At 45.1% G+C, this 23133-nt stretch overlaps 1 protein-coding gene and 1 long non-coding RNA gene across 3 annotated transcripts in view; one reads left to right on the forward strand and one right to left on the reverse strand.

The window, feature by feature from the left end:
* Positions 1 to 23133, forward strand: part of LOC117351239 — a 166840-nt gene that overhangs the window by 19125 nt on the left and 124582 nt on the right. The window lies entirely within an intron of this gene.
* The window catches only part of CARD19 (caspase recruitment domain family member 19), a 31404-nt gene that overhangs the window by 1806 nt on the left and 6465 nt on the right, over positions 1 to 23133 (reverse strand). For both annotated transcript variants that reach the window (XM_033926281.1, XM_033926282.1), the window contains exons 3-5: positions 13533 to 13686; positions 6689 to 6748; positions 2413 to 2484 (exon numbers count right to left, since the gene is read on the reverse strand). In XM_033926281.1, coding sequence (XP_033782172.1) covers positions 2413 to 2484; positions 6689 to 6748; positions 13533 to 13686 — 286 coding nt within the window. The remainder of the gene's footprint in view (positions 1 to 2412; positions 2485 to 6688; positions 6749 to 13532; positions 13687 to 23133) is intronic.

The following is a 23133-nucleotide window of genomic DNA, read 5'->3' on the forward strand; positions in this document are numbered from 1 at the left end:
GCAGTCGTCAATCATTTTTTATTGAATATAGGAACAATCACGAATAACAAAATAATACAGTTTTAAAACTAATAAATATGTTATCGGATAACTAATAATTTTCAATTACAAAAAATAAATTCAATTCTAACAATTCCAACATTCCTATATTTTCTCCTTTCACTCCCACCCCTTTCCCAGGACTGTAAATTAAGGTTTTCCTAATAATACAAGACTACTTATACTAGGTGATAAAGCGACTACAAAAGGTTGCCATATATTAAGTAGCTTTCTTCCTTGTTTAGTAGCCCAATCAGAAACTGCGCTAGCAGTTTATAAGTGCGGTGAGTTCCTATGAGCGGCGGGAGCAGTGCGGCTCTCGGCACTAAAAACTGCGAGCGCAGTTTGATAGAAGAGGCCCATACCTTCCATTGTTAACAAATAAAGCATACGAGCACGACATCGCCCTTAGTTTGGATTTTGAGATCCTATCCAAAGTGAAGATAAGAATTGCCACTGCTGGGTCAGACTAGTGGTCCTTCGTGCCCAGCAAGTCCGCTCACTCGGTGGCCCTCTGGTCAAAGACCAGTGCCCTAACTGAGACTAGCCTTACCTGCGTACGTTCTGGTTCAGCAGGAACTTGTCTATCTTCGTCTTAAATCCCTGGAGGGTGTTTTCCCCTATGACAGCCTCCGGAAGAGCGTTCCACTCTCTGGGTGAAGAACTTCCTTACGTTCGTACGGAATCTATCCCCTTTCAATTTTAGAGAGTGCCCTCTCGTTCTCCCTACCTTGGAGAGGGTGAACAACCTATCCTTATCTACTAAGTCTATTTCCTTCAGTACCTGGAATGTTTCGATCATGTCCCCTCTCAATCTCCTCTGTTCAAACCAGAACGTATAACCCTTCTCAAAAAACTTTTATGACCTATAGGTATAGGATGTTGAATATCAAATATCCAAAACCAAATAACTATTACAATGGCATTTAGTACGCCACATATTACTAACTCTTGAAAAAATAACAGTCCAAAAGTGTCTAACTAAGGGACATTCCCAAAACATATGAGATAGAGTTGCTTTAGCATGCTTACATTTCAGACATGAACCATCAGAAACAATAGTTGCTCTATATCGGTGGTTCCCAAATATTGTATGCATATAGAGCAGTGGTTCCCAAACCTGTCCTGGGGGACCCCCAGCCAGTCAGGTTTTCAAGATATCCCTAATGAATATGCATGAGAGAGATTTGCATACCTGTCACTTCCATTATATGCAAATCTCTCTTAGGCATATTCATTAGGGATATCTTGAAAACCTGACTGGCTGGGGGTCCCCCAGGACAGGTTTGGGAACCACTGCTCTATATGCATACAATATTTCTAACGGCAAGAATCTGTCATGGATCTAAAAAGAAAGGGTATGTTTGGCATCAGGAAAGACTATTCTCATTCATTAATGCATGTCCATTGCCAGCATATAAATATTCACTCAGGGCTATGAGGGGGGAGGGGCATCCTACTAGAAGATTCAAGAGTGAAAAGTACTTAATTCTAGAAACAGTGCCCAAATTAAATCAGCGCGGTTCTATAAACGGAGCTCAGATTTGGGCGCTGCTTATACATTTGCATTTGGTGCCAGGATCTGTGCCCGGTTACGGGATTGAAGATTAGATTTCCACCAACTGAAACCTGGTGCAAATTCTCGTGCCTAAATTAGGCACGGATTTCCCTTAGTAAAACTGCGTGCAAATTCAAGCAATGCCCCTGGTCTGCCCGTGCCCTTCCCATGGCCACACCCCCTTTAAATGCAGATCCTGGTACTTAAAGAAATGCGTACAGATTTAAATCGATGCCAATTAGCAGCAATAATTGATTATCATCACCCAGTTAATGGGACTAATTGGCTCATTTGTCAATCTTTCCATCTTTCCTGTGGCTTTGTATAGTTCAAAAGTGGGACCTTAGTGAAAACCTTTGGGAACTGTTGATCCACTTGTAACATCCATTTTAGCAGTGGCGAATATGAGTAGCTGTCCAGGGTCCTACATTTCTGAGTCTGAGTTGGGGACAGGGGTAGCAGTTGGCTACAGTAGACGGCAGAGAGGAATAAGTCCAAAGTTTTCTATAAAAAATGGTGACAGCTATCATGATGTATTACTAGAAGGCAAGATGCGTGACTGTGCTTTTGGAAAAATACTGCACAGTCTAATTACTGTGCTCTGAATCTTTAACCCAAGGCTACCATGCAGAGTCAAGAAGGCAAACTGGAGAGCGAGAGAGAGAAAAAAAGGTGCAAGAAAACATTTTAAATCGCAGTGTTCTAATATGCCTTATGGATTCATATTTCACAAGTGGACACTGGAAACTCAGTACAGTTTTGTTTTAATTTCTACACAAGATCAGAAGATTTGAAATATTTAAAGCTAGTCATACCTGGGGAGAAGCAGTACATTAAAAGTGCTAAACCAGCAGCAACGCTAAAGCAAGTAATGAAAAACACCGGACCTGTGAAGGAAAAGGAAAGGAAAGAATTTCAAACAGCTTACAAGGAACCACATACACACACTCTTTCCTGTATGGAAAGAGAACGGAAACAAAACAAAACTTAGCAGTGCTTAGACAGCAATTGCAATAATTGAGCAGACTTCTATAGTCTGTGCCTTGATCATGGCTAGACCAGGGGTGGGCAACTCCGATTCTCGAGGGCCGGAATCCAGTCGGGGTTTCAGGATTTCCCCAATGAATATGCATTGAAAGCAGAGCATGCAAATAGATCTCATGCATATTCATTGAAGAAATCCTGAAAACCCGACTGGATTCCGGTTCTCGAGGACCGGAATCCAGTCAGGTTTTCAGGATTTCTATCAATGAATATGCATTGAAAGCAGTGCATGCAAATAGATCTCATGCATATTCATTGGGGAAATCCTGAAAACCCGACTGGATTCTGAGTTGCCCACCCCTGGGCTAGATGGATCTAGATGGGTTGGAGTGGGGCTTTGACAGCAATTCCAGTAGTTGAGGAGTAAGTGCAGTGCTGGGCAGACCTCTACAGTCTGTGCCTTGAAAATGGCAAGGACAGATCAAGGTCAAGTATGCATATGTTACATCACGTCATACCATATGCTATGCAATGCTCCTTCTCAGGCAGAGGTGGGCAACTCTGGTCCTCGAGGGCCGGAATCCAGTCAGGTTTTCAGGGTTTCCCCAATGAATATGCATGAGATCTATTTGCATGCACTGCATATTCATTGGGAAAATCCTAAAAAACACGACTGGATTCTGGCCCTCGAGGACCGGAGTTGCCCATCCCTGTTCTAAGGAGTGGCTGGGTGCATGCAAATTTTTTTTTGAATGAGTGACGAGTTCTAAAAGCTAACAATTTTTGTTCCCAGTATTAGCAATACATTTCTGTATATAGCACAAAAACCATCTCACATATGGTAATTGATTTTAGATTGATTAATTTTTTCATAGTTTAATCTTGTTTGAAAATCGGGGTCAGGTCAGTATTTTTGTGAATGACCATGAAAAATGTATGAGTGGTTGTTCATGTGCTCCACTTAGAGCAGTGTCTCTCAAATTGTGTGCCACGGCAGAGTGGTGTGCCCCAAAGACATTCTGGGTGTGCCACGAGAGATTGCAGAATTTTACTTTGTTCAAATTCCCTTCATAAGTATACACTAGAACAGTGTTCTTCAACCACCGGTCCATGGACCAGTACTGATCCACAGAAATTTCCTGCCGGTCCACAGGGCCAGCATATGCATCAGGCCCAAAACAGTGTTCTTCAACTGCCGGTCCACGGTGCAATCGATGTGGCGTTATCTTTGAGCCAGCTCCCTCTTCCTCACTGATTTAGTGCACAAAGCCACGGGCAACGGCTCCTACGGGCATCCTGCGCCTGAACCGGAAGCCTTCTCTCTGATGTTGCAACGTCAGAGGGAAGGCTTCCAGATGAGGCACGGGACGTGCAAGGTGCAATTAGTACTATTATGGGGGCGGGGTCTGGGGTGGAGATTGGGTAGAGATGGGCAGGGTCTGGCCCACGACTTAGCCCACTGTTCTTCAACCGCTGGTCCACGGACCGATGCCGGTCCACAGAATAATTCTTTTATTTCTGACGGTTCATAGGCGTAAAAAGGTTGAAAAACACTGCACTAGAATAGATGACATGTACTTCAATGTTTTCAAGAGTCTGTCAATGTTATGAGCATCTGTGTGCATAAGGATAAACTTCCCAGACAAGCATTCTTCTTTGACATGATTGATCCTTGAAAACTAATGGCAAGTAATTTTATTTTTATGCAGTAGTTTCAAGTTTATTTCAAAATTTATTATACCCGCCTAATCAGATTTCTACATTAATCAATAAAAACAATCAAGTTAACAAAACGTATTTGGGGGAATAATTAACCAAGCAGACAAACTTGTACAAAAGGAAAAGAGGGATCGAACTACAATATTATAGGAAAGAGACACTAAAGGAAAGAACAAGAGGTGGGGAAAAGACCAAAAAAGGGAAGTCGAATTGTCCTTAAAAGGACAGTTGCTGTTAAACAGCATCTTTAAAAGAGTAGTTACTGCTCGAAGGCGTCTTTAAACAAGAAGGTTTTTAATTTAGATTTAAACTGGTTTAAAATTTTTTTTTTTTTTTTAGAATTTTTTAATTTACAACATTTTTATTGAAGAAATCAGTAAATATACAATATTATAATACAATAAAATAGTCATTAAATTAAAATTAATCATATTAATTTCCATCAAATATCTTTCATTTCTTCAAAATATAGTTCCAAAATACCCATTACATCTCTCAATACCCTCCCCCTAATTCCTACCCCCTTTCCCTTTTCCTATTGACCTCTTCCCCCCTATCCTCCCCCAAAATTTAGTTTTTAACTTTTTTATTGAAAGAATCATACTAAACCCCCCCCCCAAACCCAATGAAAGTTGACAAAAACAAAGAATAATAAAAATAAAGAACTGGAATTTTAGATAAATAATCATAGCTTCAATGTAAATCATTAAGAATTTAACTTCTTGCCTTAGTTGAAAGATTCTGAATATACGGATCCCAAATTTCCATAAATATACGAATTTTCCTAGCCGAACGCCTAACTTCCCAAGTCTCAAATAACAATGCCAAGAAAGCAATCAAGGCTTTGTTACCATTTGGATCTTCTTATCTTTGCAAACTTGGGGCTCCTTTTACGAAGGTGCGTTAGGGGCTTAACGAGCAGGCAGTAGATTTTCGGCTATAGCGCGTGCAATAAAACCGCCCTAGGATTTTCAGCTCTGACGGAAATTAAATCGGGGGGGGGGGGGGGAGGGAAGAGAATGACTGCTGAAATGTGTGTTTGCTTGTTGACTATTGAGCTACATTTTGAGTTAATTTGCACTCGAAAACAAGCACATCCGTCGCATTGATTAGCAATTCTATTCTATCTACTTTAATTTCACTGTTTTTATAATTACCCATACAAAGCTTAAAGAACTTCAACAAAAAAACCACATTTGAGTTATTTATTTAGTTTTGCCATTTTATAATTTCAGATGCCGCAAAAAGCATGTGCTCTGTTTAGTGTGTCAGAGCTAAAAAAAAAAAAAAGTTTGAGAGACACTGGCTTAGAGGGAATATAAATGTTATGATTTTATCCTGCTTTCATTTGCATATCATGAACTCCTTCAGGGCAACCCTTTCTGCCCCTATTCTGTGCCTTTTGGATCAGTGAAGAGACATTACTGATTTCTACAGGAGTCTTGTTTTTTAACTAAAAGGACCAAATCAGTAATTAAAAAAAAAATATGAGTACTGCATGAAGTCAACATTTAATAATAATTTATTGCTGAAATTTGGCCCTACTCTCTAAAAATAATTGCAATTTAAGGAAGAGACTCACAAAACATATTCAGCTTAATTAACTAAAACAAATAAAGTCACAGGATGGAGAAAAAAAAAAAGCATTAATAAATAAAAGCTAAAAATAGGTTGGCCTAGCGCAGGGGTAGGCAATTCCGGTCCTCGAGAGCCGGAGCCAGGTCAGGTTTTCAGGATATTCACAATAAATATGCATGAGATAAGATTTGCATCTCATACATATTCATTATAGATATCCTGAAAACCTGACCTGGCTCTGGCTCTCGAGGACCGGAATTGCCTACCCTTGCCCTAGCGGCTCACGTGTCAGTACTGTGCACCGCCAAATGGACCATCCCTGATTTGGCTGGAGCTGAGACGCTGTGGAAAGAATTCCCAGGCACCCCCTGGGAGGGAAGGGGATATAGAGGGAGTCACTATCGTTGCACAAGGGTGACATCTAGTGGCCCCTGGCTGAGGGTTGTCATTATGTGCATTGAGGGGAAAACGGCTTGCATTCACAACTGTCTGGGGATTTCATCATGGTAGGTGCTGGCCCTAGTTTCAACTGAGCTGATGTCGGAAGGATAAAAATAAAGCTAAATGTAAAAGACCCCAAATAAGCTTCCCTGTAGGATATTATGATCTTAATGCACTGAGGGGTCCTTTTACTAAGGCACACTAGTTAAATGCTAACGCGTCCTAGACTATAATGGATGCGTTAGCGCTTAAAAACAGCTAGCGGGCCTTAGTAAAAGGACCCCTGAACCAACAAAGTCTTTAATATTAAGTAGAGACATAACATGGACATAACATGGATTATTAATCAGTGACAATGCATTTATTTACCCCTGTCGTTTAGAATATATTTCTCCTGGTCGTTATGAACCTCTGTAGAATCTGAGGCTTCTAGGAACAAAGACAACAGAGCAGCAGTTAGTTCAGAGCATAACAAAGATATACAGTCAAGGCGAGTAATGCGGTTTGCGAGTGGTTTTGCAAGACGAGCGAAACACTCCAGCAAACTTTTGTCTCGCAAAACCGAGCGCCGCCCCGATAAAACGAGCACTTAACAGCTGCAGGCAGCGCCGCTTCAGGGAGATCCCTCTTCCATCCGCACCACGTTGGAGAACCTCTGCACTCACGTACACGCATGTGGGACGGCGCTCGGCTACGTGGGCTCGGGGGTTCTCCAACGTGGTGCGGAAGGCTGGCAGATGCCTGCAGCTGTAAAGGGACCCCGATGGTTGCGCGCAGCTGGCCACCTACAAACTGTGGCACCCGGCACCCAACAGATACCCACTCCTTGGCCACTTCCTCCCAGTTCATTACCACCTTTTGCATTGTGGAACAAATTGTCTGCGTTGCCATTATTTTCTATGGGGAACTTTGATTTGATATATGAGTACTTTGGGATTATGAACATGCTTCTGGAACGAATTATGCTCATAAACCAAGGTACCACTGTACTTTTTAAAGGGATTCACCTGGGTAATTAGGGACTTATCTAGATAAATCCCTGGAGCTGAAAATAGTGTCTCCCTATCACTTAATGATTAAACCTTGTTAACTTTCATGAGGCAAACATTCAGCCATGGGAAACAGGGATCTTTCTAGTGGGAGGGGAAGTCGGGAGAAAAAAAGGAAGTGCAAACAGATCCACACACTTAAAACAAGACTGGGGTTACTGCAGCCTTAAACTTCAGATGGAAGCTGCATGCATATTATCCTCTGGAAAGATCCACAGGCACTTCATGTTTGCTTTTGTGGGTGACTGAGAAATGCCCCTCTGTGTTTCTGCATTTTAAGTGGAAACAATGCAGGACAATGCAGGACGGAGAAACTTTAACTAGGACTTCAGCAGAACGAGATTTAGGAGTAATCATCAGTGCAGACATGAAAACTGCCAATCAAGTGGAGAAGGCTTCATCTAAGGCAAGGCAGATATTGGATTGTATCAATAGAAGTTTCGTCAGCCGAAAGCCTGAAGTCATAATGCCGTTGTACAGGGCCATGGTGAGACCTCATCTGGAGTACTGTGTGCAATTCTGGAGGCCACATTACAGTAAAGATGTGCGCAGAATTGAATCGGTTCAACGGACGGCCACCAGGATGATCTCGGGGCTCAAGGGTCTCTCGTACGAAGAGAGACTGAACAAATTGCAGGAATCTACACTCTTGAGGAACGTAGGAAGAGGGGAGACATGATCGAAACATTTAAGTACCTCACGGGACGTGTCGAAGTGGAAGATGATATTTTCTTTCTCAAGGGACCCTCGGCCACAAGAGGGCACCCGCTCAAACTCAGGGGCGGAAAATTTCATGGTGACACCAGAAAGTATTTCTTCACAGAGAGAGTGGTTGATCATTGGAACAAGCTTCCAGTGCAGGTGATCGAGGCAGACAGCGTGCCAGACTTTAAGAATAAATGGGATACCCATGTGGGATCCCTACGAGGGTCAAGATAAGGAAATTGGGTCATTAGGGCATAGACAGGGGGTGGGTAAGCAGAGTGGGCAGACTTGATGGGCTGTAGCCCTTTTCTGCCGTCATCTTCTATGTTTCTATGACATCTTGCTAGGTATCGGGACCTAAAACATAACTGTATTTAAGGCAAAAAAAAAGTGCCCGATTTTCTGTTTGACTAAACACCTGGCACAGTGAGAGGAAAAACCAGACCGGTGTGGTAAAAACGAAAGGATTGTTTGCAACGCCAATCCAGTGATTCTCTTGTGTACAAAGTTTCCAATTTCACTGACCTCAAACTAGCAGGTGTTTATGAACCTGGCCAGTGAAAAACTGTAATTGTACAAGACTCATTAGATGTCGCACCTCCAGCTGGAACTCTACCAGAAATACACACACCCTAGTGCAGGGGTGCCCAACACGTCGATCGCGATCGACCAGTAGCTCAGGAAGGCAACGCGAGTCGATTGCGGAGCCCATCCCGGTCTCCGTGATAGATTTGTGTTGCCGTCCTGATCTACCGGGCCGATCAGCCTTCCTCTCCAGTGTTCTCTCTAGGGCCTTTTAACTGGGCGGTCCGCCCAGCTGTCATCTGCTGCTGCCGCCGCCGCTGAACATAAAAAAAAAACGGCTTGGAGATTTCAGCCCGTAGCGAACTTATACTCCGTGGCTTTAACGTGTGCGTGCCGGCTTCCCTTCTCTTCCCTCCGAAACCGGAAGTTATGTCCGGTGGGGGGGGGGGGGGGGAGAAGGGAAGCTGGCACGCAGTTGTTGAGAGCCCTGAAGCAAGCGTTCGCTATGGGCTAAGGCGGGAGACAGGTTAGTGAAGCATTTCCTCTTCTTGCTGCCGGGTCCTGCCTACTTTCTGTTTCCGCGAAGGCAGGACCTGGCAGCATTTCCCCTAACAGCTCGATCGCCATGCTGGTCGGCCGAAGCAGGGAGAGGTTGGGGTGGCGTCGGCTTTTGGGCCTTTTATTGGTGGCGGTTTGGGTCCTGGTCCCCGATGGCAGTGGCTTGTGGGAGGGCAGGGAGAAAGAAAGAAAAAGGGCAGGCAGGGAGACAGAAGGAAAGAAGAGAAACAGAAAAAAAAGAAAGGGAGGCAGAGAGAAAGAAAGGGCAGGGAGAGAGGAAGGAAAAGTTGGGGGAGGGAACGAGGTCTGGAGGAGAGGAAGCATACAGGCTAAAAGAAGGGAAGAAAGATTGGATGCACAGTCAGAAGAAGAAAGTGCAACCAGAGACTCATGAAATCACCAGACAAGGTAGGAAAAATGATTTTATTTTAAATTTAGTGATCAAAATGTGTCTGAATTTATATCTGCTGTCTATATTTTACACTAAGGTCCCCTTTTACTAAACCGCAATAGAGTTTTTTAGCGCAGGGAGCCTATGAGCGTTGAGAGCAGCGCTGGGCATTCAGCGCAGCTCCCTGCGCTCTAAAAACTGCTATCGTGGTTTAGTAAAAAGGGAGGGGGTATATTTGTCTATTTTTGTATGGTTGTTACTGAGGTGATAGTGTCATCTGCTTTGACCTCTTTGAAAAACCCTGGAATAGGAATGATAATTAACATTTTCTATGCGTACAGTTTTTTTAAAAATTTTATTGTTGGTAGATCATTTGAATTGGTCATTTTAAAAGTAGCTCGCAAGCCCAAAAAGTGTGGGCACCCCTGCCCTAGTGTATCTAGATAGACACACACAGATATGTAGCTTTCAACGGTCTTACATGCTTCCGGCTGCCAAGTGACATCACATTGACAACTGCTCCTCAAAATAACACATTATAGCCCAACTAGTTGTTTAGCCCGTTACATTAACGGGTGCTAGCAGCCCTTCTCCCTTACTTTTACCTCCTCCCTGTCCAGCAGCACCCCCACCCATTCCCTGCTCCCCCTATATAGCAGTAGCCCTTCTCCTTTTATCTCCCCCTGTTCAGCATCACCCCATTTCCAGCTCCACATATCCAGCAGTAGCTCTTCTCCTTTGCAGGAGCCCTTCTCCCTTCCTGTTACCTCCCCCCCTGTCCAGAATCACCTCTTCCCTGCTCCTCCTGTACTGCAGCACCCCCTTACCTGCTCCCCCTGTCCAGTCCGGTGATCTCCAGCCATCAGGCTGGCTCCTGCAGGGAGTCTAGTTCCTGTCCGGTCCCCGCTAAGCGTGCGAGCCTGCTCCGCCCCCTCCCGACCTGCCGGGAGTATTTGAATTAGACCCGACGGTTCCTGTTGAGGGAAGCACTCCTCACCGGACTCAGCGGTGAACTCCAGCCATCGGGCCGGCATCCGCCTTGTTTTTTTTTAAGTTGAAAGACGCGGCGGTGGCTCCTCTCATGATCCCCGCCTGCGTCGGAAGTCCGACGCAGGCGGGGATCGTGAGAGAAGCCACCGCCGCGTCTTTCAAAGAATCGTAAGCCGCGCATGCGCACTTCCTATGTGTCGCTACAGCTCACGGAAAACCGGCACACACTCAGGAAGTGCGCATGCGCGGCTTACCATTTTATTATATTAGATGCTCAAAACCTAGTGCCAAATAGCACTGGACTAGCGCTGGTACTAATCTGTGCGGAACGCTCGGAGGGCTCTAGCACAGGAAACGGAGATGGCCGCAAATTATATTTTAATGTAGTTAAACGGATGCACATGAGGTCATTTTGCTATTCCCTCCCAGTGTTCAGCGAACAGCGCACAAGCAAACCTTGCTCTTAACCATTGGAAAAATAAGAACTGCCATACTGGGACAGACCAAAGGCCCATCAAGCCCAGTATCCTGTCTCCAACAGCGGCCAACCCAGGTCCCAAGTACTTGGTGGAAACTCAAATAGTAGCAACATTCCAGAGCTGAGATTCTGATGTCATAATGCCCCATTCCACCAATGCCTAAGAGCCAATCGCATCAGTGATGTCACAATGGCTTCATTATCCTATACTTGGCTCAAATAAGAAAATAAGAATGACCGTACTGGGACAGACTAAAAGTTCATCAGGCATAACAGTGGCCAACCCAGGTCCCAAATACCTAGCTAGATCCCAAGGAGTAAAACAGATTTTATGCTGCTTATCCTAGGAATAAGCCATCTCAATAATGGCCTATGGACTTCTCTTTTAGGAAATTGTCCAAACCTTTTTTAAACACTGCTTGGAGCATTTTTTTTTTTTTTGGTGGGGGGAGGGTGCTGAAGAGATTTCTTATGCTTTTCATTTTAAAATCTACCATGCCGGCACTGAGAAACAAATGTGTGCGAGTCTAATCAAAACCCAAACAGTGAAAGCTCAGACTGTCGCCTGGTTTCTTTGCTTAAATATAAGCCTTTTCAAGTGAAAGCAATATCTTTAAAAGCACAGAAAAGTAGTGTCAGTTTGTGCTTCACTTGCAGGCTTGCCTGGCATATGTGCAAAAGAGCAGTGCTTACTGCAAAACTCATCTGCACATTCCTCCCCCTTGCTTGTACAGCGCGCATATAATTTAAATGCCATTAGGTTTGAGCATTGGAGGACTATGTTTCTGCGCTGTTTCTCTTGGTATGGGGCTGGCACTGTTTACTTCAGCACTGGAGCTTTGAGCATCAGGGCCTATACGGGGGTAATTAGGCACCTACAATTAGGCATCAGGATTAGGGTTACCAGATTTTACGTTAGTAAAATCCAGACCCCCTAGACCCGCCCGGTTCCATCCATTTATGCCCCAGCTTGGTCATCAGCTCCACCCCCCGCTGCCTGTTCGTTGGGCAGGAAGGTATCTGCACATGCGACGCTGCGAGAGGCACATCCTATAGGCAGTCAGTCGGTGGCGGCACCTCGGTTCCTCTCCGCACCTCTCCCTCTCCAGCACCCCCCCCAACACTGGCAGTAATAGGAGGCTCAGGGCTGTGGCTGGAGGGCATTCGCGCATGCACGATCATCAACATGATGATGTCACACATGCATGTGACATCATCGTGTCAACGTCAGCGCATTTCCAGATGCTCTCCAGCTGTGGCCCTGCGTTTTAGTGTGCTTCGAAAAGGTTGCGACATACTGGCCTAACTGATAACTAATGGGACTCCTCTCATGAGGAAAAACTAAAGAGGTTAGGATGCTTCAGTTTGGAAAAGAGACAGCCGAGGGGAGATATGGACTGAGGTCTACAAAATCCTGAGTGGTGTAGAATGGATAAAAGTGAATCAAATTTATACTCTTTTAAAAATCACAAAGACTGCGGGACACTCAATTAAGTTATATACCTTTAAAAGAAATACAAGGAGGACATATTTTTTTCATTCAAAGAATAGTAAATCTCTGCAACTCATTGCTAGGGGATTTGGTAATAGTGGTTAGCGAAGCTGGGTTTAAAAAAAGGTTTGGACAAGTTCCTGGAGGAAAAGTCCATAGTCTGCTATTGAGACAGACATGGTGGAAGCTACTGTTTGCTCTAGGACAGTTTAAAGTTTATTATTTATATTCTGCTTTTATTCAAAGCAGATTACAGCAACACATACACAATTAAAAACACAACACAGGTTTGACATAATTCAAACATCGCAGTGCATATTTTATCTGACAAAATAGTTGACATTTCAAAAGTTTTTTTTCTAAAATTAACACAAGTCCTTCTGCTGCCAAAGGGACATTGGATGTTTATTCCGCTGTTGACCTTGCATGTGAAATCATATTCTTCTTTACTGTTTCCAAGTGCAATTGTTTCTGAAAAGAACAACCAGACCTGAAAGGGTCTGGTACCATGGAATCTTTCTATTATTTGAAATTCTGGAATGTTGCTACTATCTGGGATTCTGCCAGGTACTTATGACCTGAATTGGCCACTGTTTGAAGCAGAATACTGCTATAGATGGACCACTGGTCTGACCCGTATGGCTATTCTTATGTTATTTACACCAGCCTTTGACTTAGCGTATGCACTTACACCTAAAGTGTTCATATCATCCTGTCACCTAACTTTAGACGACTTTTATAAGGTTACTCCCATGTACTTTTTTGGAAATTGCTTCTATCTGTAAAGAGAGTTTAAACATAGTAACATAGTAAATGACGGCAGATATAGACCTGAACGGTCCATCCAGTCTGCCCATTAGTTACAGCCATGAAAAATTAATGATTAAATTAACTTGTCTCAAACAATACAAGTTTTTGGGGTTTTTTTGCATTTGTCTGCCAGCTCAGAAGTGCTCTGAAATCAGCAAAGCCAGAGGTTACATATCAAAGGACAACAACTGCTTCCCCTGGACTGGCCGACTCACTCTGCTTCTTGCAGCTGGGCAAAGTGGTGTACAGCTGGTCAGCGTTGTTCTGTAAGGCCCGGTAAAACTCCTGACAGTCCCGATCGCCTTTCTTCTGCAGGTGCCGTAGCAGCTCCGTCAGGCGTGTCTGAAGAGGAGTCTTGGGATTCCTGAACTAAAAAAAGAAGGAAAGGACAATTAAGGGTTGGAGTTTGGCATCTGCAAGACAACTCGAAACTTGAACTGTGAAGGGAAAAGTATAGTGACGTGCTAACAGTTAAATTCAGAAAGGGACAATGAAGAGATGGAGCTTTGGATTTGCAAAACAACATAAAGATATCCTCAACCTGAACTGAGAAGGGAAAGGGTAGCAAACTATTACAGTTACATAAAACCCGTCATGGCACGTCATGAGTCCAAACTAGAGAAGAGGATTTACCAATTGTCCTATTGTACGGAACTTGTGGGAATACAGAAAACTACTAGAAAAAACCCCACACCCAGTATATGAAGGACCTGAAATACGAGTACCAGCATTCCACAGACTATCAAAGGAGGTGGTTTGCAAATAATTAAGCTGGTTGTAAACTTTCTGTGCAAAAGAGCAGAAAGGATAAACACGTGTGGTCATGCATCTAATATGCCTTTCTACGGTACAACCAAAGCAGTTTATGTATTTTGTACGGGGACTTTCTCTGTCCCTAGTGGGTTCACAAGGGTTTGTTTGTTTTTTTTGTACCTGGAGCAACGGAGGGTTTAAGGACTTGGCCAGAGTCACAAAGAGCCACAGTGGGAACTGAACCCAGGTTCTCAATCCACTGCTCTCTAACCATTAAACTTCTCATTCCACAAGTGACTTGAAACTTGATTCAGACACATAGTACAGGGGTTAGGTTTCTCTGTCTTATTTAGAAAAGCGAAGTCTGGCCACTCTGTATGATCTCATACATAAGAACATAACAATTGCCGCTGCTGGGTCAGACCAGTGGTCCATTGTGCTCACGCGGAGGCCCTTAGGTCAAAGACCAGTGCCCTGAGACTAGCCTTAACTGCGTACATTCTGGTTCAGCAGGAACTTGTCTACCTTTGTCTTGAATCCCTGGATGGTGTTTTCCACTATAACAGCCTCCGGAAGAGCGTTCCAGGTTTCTACCACTCTCTGGGTGATGAAGAACTTCCTTATGTTCGTACGGAATCTATCCCCTTTCAACTTTAGAGAGTGCCTTTTCGTTCTCTAATCTTGACTCCTTTTATCCCTTTCTTGGATGGAAGAGATAATTTAAATTGTTGATTACCTCTTGCAAAGGAAAATCTGCAAACGTTCCAAGATAAAGGAAGATACCACATAGGATTTTAAAAACAATACAAGCACATTTGAATTGAACTATGGAACTATGGGCTTACACTTTCGACCATAAATGTAGTAGATAAGAGTGGGCCTGGATCACCCTCTCTATGGTTCACTACACCTCCCACCAGGCCAGTCCAGACACCTGCTTGATGCTCAACTAGGATGTCTTATATCAGGTGCTGCTGTTATAGAGATGGGGGGGGGGGAAGGGAAAGGAAGTCATTGACCAGTTGGGGAGTATGGGGGGTCATGAGTTAAACCGTCCAGTGGTCATCTGATCAGTTTGGGTACCTTTGTGGCACTTAGATGTTTTTAAAATAGGTCTAGCTTGGGACGTCTAAATGGCGTCCTGAATGTCTTGGGAAAAGTTTGATGATTGCTGCATGACACCCAAGTGCTAGGCATGCCTAAATCACGCCAATAACATGCCTCCAACATGCGCCTTTGAACTCTGGATGCACTGTGAACAAAAAGCCTAGCAAAATGTCTAAGAAGTCGGTTTATGCCATGTTGTTTTTAATGTCTTTCTTTTTTGAAAGTGAGCCTTATAACCTCTTATCAGAGCTAATTTCCCTTGTCTCCGCTCAGTCACTTCCCTTCCTCTCATATCTCTATTAACACTGAAATCTTTCCTGCCCCTTTACCCTCCCGTTTCAGGGAGTCTTGCTTTGCTCTTTGTCATGTCTTCTGGTGTTCACGATCAATCCTTCTCCAGTTTTTACACTTTGTAAACTGCGTACCTGTTAATATTTGCGGTATATCAAATAAACTGAACTGAACCGAATCAGTGGGACATAATCAGTCCAATGGAATGGCAGCGATGGTTTTAAACACCCAACTACGTGCTGTTGAAGGATTATGGCAGTGTGGATTATTTTGGTTCATAGACAACGGCGCGAAAGACAAAGGCGCGCGCCGACAACTGAGCGCAAGATGGAAGCGCGCGCTGAAGAAAATTACAGTTTTTAGGGGCTCCGACGGGGGTTTTTGTAGGGGAACCCCCCCACACTTTACTTAATAGACATCGCGCCAGTGTTATGGGGGGTTGTAACCCTCCACATTTTACTGTAAACTTAACTTTTTCCCTAAAAACAGGGAAAAAGTTAAGTTTTCAGTAAAATGTGGGGGGTTACAACCCCCCACACAACGCCCCCACAACGCGGCGCGATGTCTATTAAGTAAAGTGGGGGGGGTTCCCCCCCACCCCCTCCCCGTTGGAGCCCTAAAAACAGTAATTTTGAGCGGTGCGCGCCTCCGCGCTGCGTTAAATTGTCTGGGCGCGCCTTTGTCCCGGCGCGCTTTTGACCTGACACCATTATTTCAATCCCATGGTGCCTGCAGGAATGCTAATGTTAGAAAATATTGGAGAGGATGATAGTGATCACATCTGGGCTGCAATCCAAGTGTTAAAGTAGCATGACTAAGCTGGCAATGTCGAAATGGTTCCCCCCCCAAAAAAAAAATACCCAGTGCGCTTGCATTATGTGTCATATCATTAAAATAAAACAAAGGAACCTTACAGAGAAAATAAGCTTTTTTGTCTTTGCGTTTGGGGAAAGTGTGAATCAAAGACATTGATTCCTGGGTAGCATATACCCATTTTGAGAACACACTGGGGGAACTCCCCAGTTCTCCATACCTCTGCTGGGATACATGGAGGACTCATATACAGATCCAGAGCAAATCTCAGCTTCAGAGATAGGCAACTAGTCAGAGAGAGGCACAAAAATGTTTGCAACAGGAACAGAAAACAGGTAGCCTAGAGAAGCCTTGTGGACTTCAAACGCTGTGATATTTTTGCTGTCCAAGATGTATGGCAGTGCTTCTCAACTAGGCCTCAGGGTTGGGTTTTCAGGATATCCACAATGAATATGCATGAGAAAGATGCACATAACAAGGAGGCAGTGTGTGCAAATCTATCGCTTATGTATTTATTGTGGATATCCTTGAAAACCTGACAGGTAGGTTGTGCCCTGAGGACTGGTTTGAAAAGCAGTGGGACATAACGCAAGCACTAACTTGCAGGCCATTTCAAAGAGCCGCGCCATTGTTCTAGTGTTCTTGTTTCGCTAACCCAATTTATAGAGCTGAAAATGAGCTTCAGAGAGTAAAGTGATCTGATAAATCGTTTACAGAAAAAAAAAAAAGTTACCACAGCAAAATGAACTGTGACTGAAACTTTGGAAACCTCACTATAGATCAGTGGTCTCAAACTCAAACCTCTTTACAGGGCCACATTTTGGATTTGTAGCTACTTGGAGGGCCTCAGAAAAAATAGTTAATGTTTTATTAAAGAAATGACAACTAAAGCAGAAATGTCGAGCCCTGGAGCGCAAATGGAAAAAATCTAACTCCCCTACAGATAAACAATCCTAGAGAGCCAACATTAAGCACTATAATTCTACATTAAAAAAAGCAAGAAAGAACTACTATGGCGAGAAAATCTCTAGATCCAATAACCAGAGTAGTACACTTTTCAAAATCTGGCGCTCTCTAACCTCCAAAAAAGACTCCACCTCTTTCCCTTCCTCTCCCTCAGCCGATGTTCTAGCAAATTTCTTCAATGATAAGGTCACTACCCTACGATGCTCCTTCCCACCCGCAGTTTCCTACAACTCCCTGGTGCTCACCGACCCCAGCCCTACTCTACCGGCCTCCAGCGCTATCCCAGCCGATAGACTCTGGGCTACCTTCGACCAAGTATCTGATTCCACCATCCTCAAACTCTGTCTCAAAATGAAATCCTGTAATTGTTCTTTAGACCCTTTCCCCTCCTACCTCTACGAGGAAATACCCACTCAAGCCATCTCTTCCATTACCAAACTCCTAAACTCCGCTCTACATTCGGGCCTTTTCTCCCCAGAAATGGGCCATATCGCCTTAACCCCTCTATTGAAAAAAACCTGACCTCGACCTTTCCACTCCATCCAGCTATCGCCCAATAGCAAATATCCCTCTCCTATCCAAGATGCTTGAGTCAATCATATCGACTCAACTCTCTTCCTACCTAGAGAAATTCTCCATCCTCTTGCCCTACCAATACGGCTTTCGCCCTAATTTCAGCACCGAATCCCTACTGACCTCCCTAATCTCCAAGGTCCAACAACTCCACTCCCGCAACAAGTTCGCCGTCCTCTTGCAATTTGACCTCTCTGCCGCTTTCGACGTTGTTCATCACGACATTCTACTTTACCAACTTTCCGAGATTGGCATCACCTCCACTGTCCTTGAATGGTTCTCAAAATTCCTTCGTTCCCGTTCCTACTTTGTCAACATGAATGGCACCTCATCCTCCCCCTGGACACCAATCTGTGGAGTCCCACAAGGTTCACCTCTATCTCCTATCCTCTTCAACATCTACATGTCCTCCCTAAAACTCCTCCATCTATCCCCCCTTGAAACAATTTACACCTATGCTGACGACATCCTTGTCCTCCTCGAGACCGACTCGAACCTCACTGATCTCTCACTGAACATATCCTCCTGTATCTCTAACCTCCAATCTTGGGCCCACACCGTCCAAATGAAATTGAATGAATCCAAGACAAAATTACTTTGGCTTGGCCCAAAATTAGCTCAGCTACCCCCCTCAATCCCACTGTCTTCCGGCTCCTCTCTGCAGCTCGAATTCTCCAGCAAGGTCCTGGGCGTCATCATTGATTCTACACTGTCCTTCAATGACCACCTCAACTCCCTGGTAAAAAAAATGCTATTTCAGCCTTCACATGCTGAGGTCAGTAAGATCCTGTTTCCATCAAAAACATTTCGCCGTTCTCGTCCAATCCATCATCCTCTCCAGACTGGACTATTGCAATTCCATCTTCATATGCCTAACGAAGAAAAGCCTCCACAGACTCCCAACGGATCCAAAATGCCGCAGCCAAGCTTATCTTTGCTAAAAGTAAATTTGATCACGTCTCACCACTACTTTCCAAGCTTCACTGGCTTCCGATAACTTCCAGAGTCCACTTCAAATGCATCAGCCTAACTTTCAAGATCCTCCACGGCATCCTTCTTCCATTAATCCCACTCTCCTGGAATTCCTCGATTCGTAGTACCTCCAGACCTACCCAAAAATCGAAACTATCCTTCCCCTCTCTCAAAACTCACCTATTCCATGGACAAGACACCTAACACCCCTCTCCAATGAACAACAATCTCCTCCTCCCCCCTTCCACCTCCTTTCCCAACCTACCCCCCCTCCCCCCCCTAACCTACCCCCCTCTCTTCTCCTAACTTCATTCTACCTCCTTGCTCCAAATATTGTTCAATTGTTATCGAACCACGGATTATTTATTGCTTGCCTCTAATATTGTTCAATTGTTTTTAAACCACTTGTAATTTTTTGTTAATCTAATGTAAACCGCCTAGAACTCCTTGGGTATGGCGGTATACAAAAATAAAGTTATTATTATTATTATTATTAAAAGACATTTCCCACCCAGGAAAACTGGGGTCTTCCCTCCTCTTCAGATTCACCGAGCTCTGGAATAACCTCACCTCCCCCCTTCGGAACCTGAGTGCTCTCCAACCCTTCCGAAAACATCTGAAAACCTGGCTTTTCTCTAAAATCTAACTCTCCCTCCTCCCTGACTTTCTAGCTCTCTAACATTCTTCTTCCCTCCGATCTTCATCTAACCCTTTCCCTGGAGTTCCTTTCTCATTACATTCCCTGTAAACCGTGCCGAGCTCCACGACCATGGAGATGGCGCGGTATAAAAACCTAAGGTTTAGTTTAGTTTAGTTTAAAACTCTTTATAGTTTATAAATCTTTCCTTTTGGCTAAGTCTTAATAATAATAATAACTTTATTCTTCTATACCGCCACAATCTTGCGACTTCTAGGCGGTTTTAATATTATAATTTATAGCTAAAGAGACTTATGATCAAGAAACGGTTTTATTTTGCTTTTGTGATTATGATAAACATACCGAGGGCCTCAAAATAGTACCTGGCGGGCCGCATGTGGCCCCTGGGCCGCGAGTTTGTGACCACTGCTATAGATTATAATCAAAGGTTACCTAGCCTTCCATCTGAATCTCTTGGCTGTGCCCTTATTTATTTATTCCCCCCACCCCTTTTTTTATTAAGTCAAGGGAGTAAACTCAGGGGGGAGGGATACTTGGAATGGGCAGACTTGGTGGGCTATAGCCATTTTCTGCCGCTTTTTTCTATGTTTCTATGTTTCTAAGGTAGAAGTTTCTACTGCAGCCTGGAGCTCTACATGTTCCTATGCTCATAGAATTCCTGTGAGCGTCGGAGCAGTGTCAAGAGTATTTAGCGCCTGGGGCTGTGGTAGAAATCTCTGCCATGGCTTAGTAAAAAAGCCAGGGTGGTTTGTTTGAAAGGCTAAGCCATACAGCTTTTGCAGGCTGACTCCGGCATTATCCCCGTCCCTGATGAAGTAATGATACGTGTCGGCGGGGCTGGTGCAGCAGCAGCTATTGAAGCTAAGTGCAAACATTGTTATAAAAAGTTATTATTATAAAAGTATAAAAAAAACTAGCATTTTAGCCTGTTACATTAACGGGTGCTAGAATATATGTCTGTCTGTCTGTCTTTATTTCTGTCTCTTTCTCCCTTTCCCTCTCTTTCTTTCTGTCTGTCTTTCTCCCTGGCCCCCTTTGTCTATCTGTCTTTCTGTATCTCTCCCTGCCCCTGTGTCTTACTTCTTTTCTTTCTGTCTCCCTTCCTCCCGCTGTCTGTCTTTCTTTCTATCTATCTGTCTCTCTCTCCCTGCCTCCTATGCAGCATTAGCTCTCTCCTCCCACTTCCCTGTGCAGCAGCCACAGCAGCATTCCCTCTCCCCATCCCCACTTCCCTGTGCAGCAGCCACAGCAGTAGCATTCCCTCCATTTCTCTCCCCCCACACCACTTCCCTGTGCAGCAGCAGCGTTTCCCCTACCCCCCTTTCCCTTCCCACATTCTAGCCGGTCCCCTTAGTCCCTTACCGCCCCACCCTTCCCTTCCCGCGGTCCCGACTCCAAACCTGCCGACTCCAGCAGCGTCCGCAGCGCTCTACACACGCTGCTTCGGGGCCTTCTACTGCCCTGATTTACTCTGGCACGTCCCTGATGACATCATCAGAGACGTGGCAGCGCAAATCAGGGCAGTAGAAGGCCCCGAAGCAGCGTGTGTAGAGTGCTGCGGACGCTGCTAGAGTCGAGACCGTGGGAAGGGAAAGGGGGGGGAGCGGTCAGACGTCAGGAAGGGATGGGAGGGTCAGACCGTGAAGAAATTACTTACGGGGTGAGTGGGGAGCCGGTAAAGCGGCTGCAGTCTTCAGCGCTTCTCTTCCCGGGCCGCTATTTAGTTCAGCTGCCAGGGCTGTTTGGATCCGCGATTCACTTGGGGTTCTGCTGCCACGAGCGTGGGGTCGTTTTAAGCACACACACGCACTCTTGCCGGCCACGGACATACGGATCAGGGAACACGCGGTAAGAGTGCGCATGTGCGCTTAGCGTTTTATTATACTAGATGATGATATAAGGAAAAAGCATTAAGAAAATATATAGAAAGTTGTGGCATCACGCTTTATTTATAAGGATCGATGAGGAGTGCTGCTACACGGAGCTATACTGCTTGGATGGTGTTCTGAGGATCTTTTTAAGTGTGACTATCAGCAGTGTAATTTCAGCGCTGGTGTGTGGTATAAAAGAGGGCCTTATTTATTTGGATTTATCGATCACTCTTTTCATGAAGAGACTCATTCACCCAAAGCGATTTACAATGTATTGGATAGTAATCGGGTACTCAAGTATTTTTAAAACAGAACAGCAACCCCTCTTTTCACGGTATGTCAAGTCATTTTGTTACCTGCTCACCTCAACCCCTAGACCCGCCCCGTTATACCCCAGTCCTGCCCCTCGCTGCCTGCTCTCATTGGGATACCAGTATTGGTAGCCACCTAAGAAGTTGCCGCCAATCGCTTGTCAATCACGCAGCAGCGTCCTAGTCAGAATGGGGTCTGCACTCCCGGACAGATGCCTTAAATGTAGGCCATCTTTTTGAAGGCCCGTCTACAGAGACACATACAGACACTTAAGCCCACCCGCCACTTCCAGGTTAAACCACGCCCATGCCCCACCTTGGGCTTGCTTAAGCGAACCTGTGTGTCTGTAGATGTACCACAGATGCCTTCCTCACAAGCGTCCTTCCTCTGCAGCATTTTTTTTTTCTAAAAACATGTGCCCCCGATTGGCTGCTGGACGGCGGTAGGACACCTACCGTCACCTAAAATCGGGAAGAACAGTTCGAGAAGCAGCCCCTTTCAGTTAGGTTCTCCTTTCTCAGAAAGACTCTTTACAAGTTATTCTTGTGCAGCCAGGAAATACCCCCCAAATAACTTCAAAAACAGAAAGCCTCAAGTTAGCTATCATTCGTAGACCCCAGTCTCCTGAGCCGCGTCCTCGCCACCCTGATTGCCAGCCACGGTGGCCACCGCTGCGCTCAGGGTGAAACTGCTTCCGACGTCTTCAGGCTTCCGGCGCATGCAGGCATGTCGGTGGTGGCGAAGGAGGGTGTCGTGCGACGCAGGTGGGGATCGGAAAGGGTAAGGGAGCCGGCCAGAAATGAGTCAGCAGGGGTTGGGCTGGGAGGGGAGAGAAGCGGTCTGTCTCGGGTGCTTCAAGGCCTGGCTTCTTTGGGCAGCAGCAGTGTTTACAATTCGCTGCTGTTGCCGGCTTCAGGCCTTCCTCTCTGGCGGGTCCTGCCTACTTTCTGTTTTCATGAAGACCCAACCCGACAGAGAGGAAGACCTGAAGCCGGCAAAAGCAATGAATTGTGAATGCTGCTGCTGCCCGATGAAGTTCAAGGAGGAAAGGGAGCAGAGGGGGAGAGAATGGCTTGGAGGGAAGAAGAGATGGCAGGGCATGGAGGGAAGGAGGGAAGGAGGAAGGTATGCCAGACCAAGGGGAAAGGAAGGAGGAGATGCCATATGGAACAGAGAGAGAGAGAGAGAGGGTGGACACTGGATGGAAAGAGAAGAGAGGGCAGTGAATGGAAGGGGCAAGATAGAGGGTGAACAATAGATGGAAGGGGTAGAGAGAGGGAGACAGACACTGAATGGAAGTGTGGAGGAGAGGAGGGACAGCCGCTGAATGGAAGTCTGAGGGACAGGGGGAGCAAACATTGGAAAGAAGTGGGGAGGAGAAAGAAAAAAAGGCACATGCAGGATTGAGGGAAGAGGATAGAGTTAGAAATAAAGATAGACAGCCAGGGAGCCAGGGAGAGACAGACAGAAAGAATGACAGACAGACAGCATCCAAGGAGA

This window comes from Geotrypetes seraphini, chromosome 17, assembly GCF_902459505.1.
Source record: "Geotrypetes seraphini chromosome 17, aGeoSer1.1, whole genome shotgun sequence".
NCBI lineage: Eukaryota > Metazoa > Chordata > Amphibia > Gymnophiona > Dermophiidae > Geotrypetes > Geotrypetes seraphini.